This window comes from Ipomoea nil, unplaced genomic scaffold (genome assembly GCF_001879475.1).
Source record: "Ipomoea nil cultivar Tokyo-kokei standard unplaced genomic scaffold, Asagao_1.1 scaffold0579, whole genome shotgun sequence".
In the NCBI taxonomy this organism is placed as follows: domain Eukaryota; kingdom Viridiplantae; phylum Streptophyta; class Magnoliopsida; order Solanales; family Convolvulaceae; genus Ipomoea; species Ipomoea nil.
The window spans coordinates 273,817-280,562 of NW_017617007.1; the positions used below are offsets into that span (position 1 = coordinate 273,817).

At 36.6% G+C, this 6,746-nt stretch overlaps 1 protein-coding gene across 1 annotated transcript; it reads left to right on the forward strand.

The window, feature by feature from the left end:
* The first annotated feature begins 2,912 nt into the window (after positions 1-2,912).
* Positions 2,913-6,496, forward strand: LOC109174271 (G-type lectin S-receptor-like serine/threonine-protein kinase SD2-5). Its single transcript, XM_019323516.1, has one exon. It carries the CDS (start codon positions 3,761-3,763, stop codon positions 6,197-6,199), a length of 2,439 nt encoding a protein of 812 aa, XP_019179061.1. The 5' UTR covers positions 2,913-3,760; the 3' UTR covers positions 6,200-6,496.
* Positions 6,497-6,746: the final 250 nt, after the last annotated feature.

Below are 6,746 nucleotides of genomic sequence, written 5' to 3' on the forward strand. Positions count from 1 at the left end.
TGTTAGAATATGAGTTTATACTCTAACTTATATATTACAAAATGAACATAAATTTCTAATATGTTTCTTAGAAAATGAGCCTCGAACCTACGTAGAAGTCATAACTTATACCAAAAAACCAATGTGGAAAGAGTCAAATAAAAGTGAAGTTGATTTTATTCTACATAATTATACTTGGGAATTGGTTGATCTTTCTTCGGGTTGTAAACTTTTGGGATCCAAATGAATTTTTAGTCAGAAGATGAAATCATATCGTTTTATTGGGAAATATAAGGTCAGACGTGTATTTAAAGGTTACAAGCAACATGAGATCCATGATTCTTTTGACACTTATTCTCTCATGACGAGAATAAATTATGCTAGAATGATATTTGCCATCACAACTTTGTGAAACTTGAAAAGTCATCAAATAGATGTTAAAATAGCTTTCTTAAATGGAGAGTTAAGGTAAAGAAATCTTTATTGAACAACCTGGGGGTTTTATAGTCCAAGGCCAAGAAAATAAAGTTTGTAAATTGGTTAAATCATTGTAAAACATGTGCTTAAGTAATGACAAGAAAAATTTGACCAAGCAATTCAATGATGACCATTAGGTTTAAGATAAACGAGAGTGATAAGTGTGTCTAGATAAATGATACAATAGATGATTACGTCATTCTATGTTTATATGTTAATGACATACTCATGTTGGCAGTAACAATCAAATAATCAAATTTACCAAAAACATATTAAATTATTAAAAATTTGACATGAAGGACATGTATTTAACAGATTTAATCATCGAGATTAAAATGATTAGAAGACCATATGCTTTTGTGTTGAGCCAATCTCATTATATTCATAAAATCATTGAAAAATTTAACAAGGATTATAATCAATTGTCTAGGACCCCCGTTAGATACTAATGTACATCTATCCAAAAATCGAAGAAAGTGTATTTCTCGAATACACTAGTATTATTAGAAGTTTGATATATGTAATAAGTCATACTAGGCCAGATATTGTCTTTGTGGTTAGTAAACTTATTAGTAGATATACTAGTAATCTTGGTGATGATCACTAGAACGCAATAGTGAGGATGATGAGATACTTAAGTATACTCGTCACCTTGGGCATTACTATACAAGATATTGAATTGTACTAAAAGGTTATAGTAATGCTAATTGAATGTCAATATAGAGGACTCTAAATCCACTAGTGATGTGTTCACATTTGCTAGTGTAGCAGTTTTATGAAAATTTTTGAAACAAATCATGATAGCTAGATTCATTATGGAATTTGAGATGATAGCCTTAGACAATTGTAGTGAAAATGCTGAATGATTATGCCATTTTCTAAAAGATAATTCTAGTTGGGAAAAAAAATATGTACATTCAATTTGTATACATTGTGATAGTCAAACAAAACTTGGATGCGTATAGAGTAATATGTATAATGGTTAGTTTAGACGTATACATCGTAAACATAATACTATTAAACAACTTACTCATAACGAAAGTTATCTTTATTGACTACGTGAATCAAAAGATAACATTGTATATTCACTGACCTAATGGTTGAGGAAAGAGTTGGTGGAGAAGTCTTCACAAGGAATGAGATTAAAGTGTTTGGAATGAAGTTCTAAAGCGTATACCCAACCTAGCTGACACCTAGGTTCAAAATGGACAACTAAATTATAGAATGTAGGGTGGTCATTGTGGGGGTCTTGAACTCCTATCCACTCCACGTTAAAATAGTGACTCGCACACGAAATTAACTATTAACAGTAGGTACATAATATGTTAACTAATATTTATAAAATTAAGGGAAAACAATATTTTTAGCCATTGAATTGTTTCACTTTAAAAATTTTAGTCCCTGTAAGTTAATTTAAACAACGTTAGCCCCTTAATTGTCCATAATGTTACACTTTTAGTCCCTAGTGCTATATAATTGTCAAACTCCATTAACATAAGAGTATATGTTATTTGTCATTTAAAAATCAATATTCACTGTTAAAACTGACATTCACAATGAGCAAATTAAACTTTAACCATCTGTATTGTTTCTACATGACAAAAGTAACATCATAAAATTTTGATAAAAATGAGTTTGCTAATGGAGTTTGGTAATTATATAACACTAGAGGCTGAAAGTCTAGCATAATAGACAATTAAGGAACTAAATTTGTTTAAATTGATTAATCGGGACTAAATTTTCAAAAGGGAAACAATTATGGACCAAAGTGTTGTTTTTCCTAATTAAATTTAATATTTTAAGTTCAGAATAGAAATTTGATAATTTTCAACCATTTTTAATTTTTTTTTACCATAATCATAGCGGGTCTTTACCAACTTTCAAATATTCTATTTTAGGGAAGCCAAAAAAAGGTGAGCGCCTAGCGCGAAATTATGACATAGTTTATGAACTTTTATCTTTAATTTTATTTATCTACAATTCACATATTATGAACTAAGAATAATATTAGAATTACTTAACATGATACATTTATAGTTAACAAATTATGTATTTATAGATGTAAATTTATGCATCTTGTGCAAAGATGGATGTTGATCAAATGAAAAAGAAAAAAGAAAAAGAAAAAACCGAGTTAATTTAAGTAAAATGATATTGCCAAGCACATTGTGTTCAGATGACATGTAGTGACCTCTTTCGGGAGGTCACGAGATCAAATCTCAGTTGAGGCGTGGTTGACTACTACAATGTAATAGTGTCAGTAGCATTCAAAAAAAATAAAATGATACGGAGTATTATTTTTGAACTGAAATCTACAATGCACATTACAAATCCTGATTCAGATATAATTTTTAACTTACGACCATCCCTATCGAAAAATGTTGTTATAGGGTGGTTGAAAAATATTATCTTCCATAAGCCCACAAAATGGGCAAGAAATTTTAAAAAGAAAAAGTAGTAACAACTAGCAAATGGTTTGACAGAATCTCTCCAAAATCTTACGAACTCAACAGGGTTTAAATATTTCCAAGCGCAAGTAGAAGCAAAACCCAACTCAGATCTCTCCATTTCTATGACATCAGCAGAAATGGAGGCATCTAAATATAGTCTTCTTCTGTAATTTTCCCAAATAAATACAGCCAAAGGCCATAAAACCTGAAACCAGAAAACAACCACTTGAAGAGACTGGTTTTCCCCGCTGTTTCTGATGTGTAATAAATGTAGAGGACAATCATTTAATACTCTCTCTCTCTCTTGATTTTACCAGCTAAGACAGGGTTTCGTGCGTACTGGGCTGATTTTGAATATTCCCAGCCGGCTAATTGGGAGAAGAAGAACCACTTGGAATTTTGATAGCTACTTTTCCTCTCTGCAATAATGGTATGTACTCCATCGCCTTTATTTCTTCTTTCCTCCGATTCTACACTGGTTTTTTTCCAAAGCTTTGTGGGAATTGTGGTCCCCCTTCTTGTTTCGGTTTCAAGTTTTGGATTACTGGGTAATGATGATAATTTCTTGTCGATTTGAAAAGTACCCTTTTGCCTTTACATTGCAATTCAAGTGACAATTAAGCTTCTTTTCATTTCTTTCTCCATTTCCCACCTCAAAGATTTGGTCTTTTTCCTTGCTCTCTTGTTTTCAACCGTTCATATCTCCACGTTTTTGAAATTTCGGGTTCCTAGTACTTGGTTCTGCATTCCAAATCTGGACTTTCCTTTCTGAATCTCTTTCTGAGTGGATTGCTTTGTGACCAGTGATCAATTTGCCAATACTTCTCTGGTTCTTGATTTGATATACCTAAGTCATGTGTTCAAGGGGGTTCTTGGTTTCAATGTTCATGTGCCTGTTTTTCCTGTTCTTGCCCGAGAATTGTATGGCTAGTGTTCAAAATATAGGCAGATTGAAACTGGGGTTCAAAGGGTCTCAGATGACTTGGATAGACAACAATGGAATGATTCTGGTATCCAACAATTCGAATTTCGCTTTCGGGTTCCAACCTACAGAAGATGTCACTTTGTTTGTGCTTGTGGTGATGCACCAGAGCACCCAAACTCTGGTTTGGTCAGCTAATAGAGCCTCCCCAGTCAGGAATTCTGATTACTTTTTGCTTGATGATACTGGGAATGCCTATTTGGAAAGTGGTGGATCCACGATTTGGGCGACGAATACTGGTGGCAAAGGAGTTTCTGCAATGGAATTGAGGGATTCTGGGAATCTGGTTTTGGTGGGGAATGATAGTAGCATTATTTGGCAGAGTTTCAGCCATCCTGTGGATACCCTTCTGTCTAGCCAGGTGTTCATTGAAGGGATGAAGCTTGTGAGCAGTCCAAACCCCAATAATTTGAGTTACTCCCTTGAGATAAAGTCTGGTGATGTGTTACTTTCTGCGAGTTTCAACCCTCCACAGCAGTATTGGGCTATGGGGAATGACAACCGAAAGACCATAAATAAGGTTGGGGGATCCGTTGTTTCTGCTATCCTCGACGCCAATTCTTGGAAATTTTATGATAAAAGCAAGGCCCTAATCTGGCAGTTCATTTTCTCGGGCAATACTGATGCGAATTCTACCTGGGTGGCAGTTTTAGGAGAGGATGGTTTTCTAAGTTTCAGTGTTCTTGGAAGCGCTGGGACTTCCACGACCAAAATACCACAAGATGAGTGTGGCAGACCGGCAGCTTGTGATCCGTATTTCGTTTGTTATAAAGGCATCCAATGCCAATGCCCTTCATCGCTTCCGTCTTGCAAACCGGGGACTGCTTCTCTGTGCAATAAGCCTGAGTCTGTGGAGCTCGTTGAGGCCGGTGATAGTCTTGGATACTCTGCGCTCAGATTTACTTCGCCCTCTTCAACGACTGATTTGAACAGCTGCAAAACCTCCTGCCTCAAGAATTGCTCGTGTGTTGCCATGTTCTTTGACAACAGAACCGAGCATTGTTTCCTGTTTAGCCAAATCGGAAGCTTACAAGGATCGGTTAGTGATGGTGGGTTTAGTTCCTATATTAAAGTCCTGAGTAGCCATGGAGATGGAAATGGTGGAAATGGTGGAAGTGGAAAGAAACATTTGGCTGTTATCATGGTCATTGTCATTATAACAGTACTCGTTATCGTTGGCCTAGTTTATGCAGGTTTTCGTTATCACAAGAAGAAAACGAAGAACTTACCCGAATCTCCCAAAGAGAGTTCGGAAGAGGATAATTTCTTGCAGGGCTTATCAGGGATGCCTATTCGGTTTACCTACAAAGACCTTCAAGATGCTACAAATAACTTCAGAGTTAAACTTGGACATGGCGGGTTTGGTTCAGTTTACCTAGGAAATCTTCCCGATGGGACTCAGGTTGCAGTGAAAAAGTTGGAAAGCATCGGGCAGGGAAAGAAGGAATTCCGGGCTGAAGTTAGTATAATCGGCAGCATCCATCATGTCCATCTTGTGAGGCTTAAAGGCTTTTGTGCCGAAGGAACTCACAAGCTTCTTGCTTACGAGTACATGGCGAATGGGTCCTTGGAGAGATGGCTTTTCCGGAATAATAACGAATTCTTGTTGGATTGGGATACGAGGTTTAGTATAGCACTGGGCACGGCTAAAGGTCTAGCTTACCTCCACGAGGATTGCGACGTAAAGATTGTGCATTGTGACATTAAGCCCGAAAATGTGCTACTTGATGATCATTTCCATGCCAAAGTCTCGGATTTTGGTCTCGCTAAGCTTATGACTCGAGAGCAAAGCCATGTGTTCACCACTCTTAGGGGAACTAGGGGGTATCTTGCACCGGAATGGATCACAAACTATGCCATATCCGAGAAGAGCGATGTGTACAGCTACGGGATGGTGCTACTCGAGATAATCGGGGGAAGGAAAAACTATGACCCATCACAAAGTTCCGAGAAATCCCACTTCCCAACCTATGCCTTCAAGATGATGGAAGAGGGGAAGTTGAAGGATATCATTGACATGAAACTTAGAATCGATGAGAACGATGAGAGGGCCGTGAGAGCTATCAGAGTCGCCTTATGGTGCATACAGGACGACATGTCCCTTAGACCTTCCATGACAAAGGTAGTCCAAATGCTCGAAGGCCTCTGCCCCGTCCTTCCACCGCCAACTCTTTCTCCTCTTGGCAATCGGCTTTTCTCAAATGTATTTAAATCTATAAGCGAGGAGGGCACTTCGTCTGGAGCCTCAGCACCATCGGATTACAACAGTGATACTTATATCTCTGCTGTTCGACTATCAGGGCCAAGATAACCGATACACCTTTCTTTGATGAGTCATTATGTATAGATTTCGAGCCTAAAAAACCCAGACTTCCTTGCATTTTTCCTCTTCTTTTTACTGTAAATTAGTGCTCATTAGATCACTAGGAGAGTTTTGCCATACCAATAGTAAAGCTTGGAATTTCAGTAAGAACTGTTTGTCTTGTATATGAATGTATCATTATGCATCATTGACATAATAGATAAAAATGCCTTTGATCATTGAATTCAAGAAGTCCTTTATCACCAAACAAAACATTGAATATGAAGTTCATAACTTTTCATAGTTTGTCTGCATCTGATGAGTAGGCTGCTTTATTGCCTTCTTGATTCATTGATTCTAATTGCTAAGACATCTATAAACCAAGTGGGGTGGTTGGTAACATTTATAAATACTAGTAAACATATTCAACTTTTGACTGCTAAGTCAATCCACTATCAGCTAACGTGTCTATGTAATGGCATCTGCCATTTTATTTTCATTAGAAACTAGGAAAGTTGAATCTTAGCTTATTCTACAACATATGATCCTTATATCA

Coding starts and splice junctions, on each gene's coding strand:
- LOC109174271 (XM_019323516.1), top strand. CDS start 3,761: ATGTGTTCAAGGGGGTTCTTGGTTTCAATGTTCATGTGCCTGTTTTTC.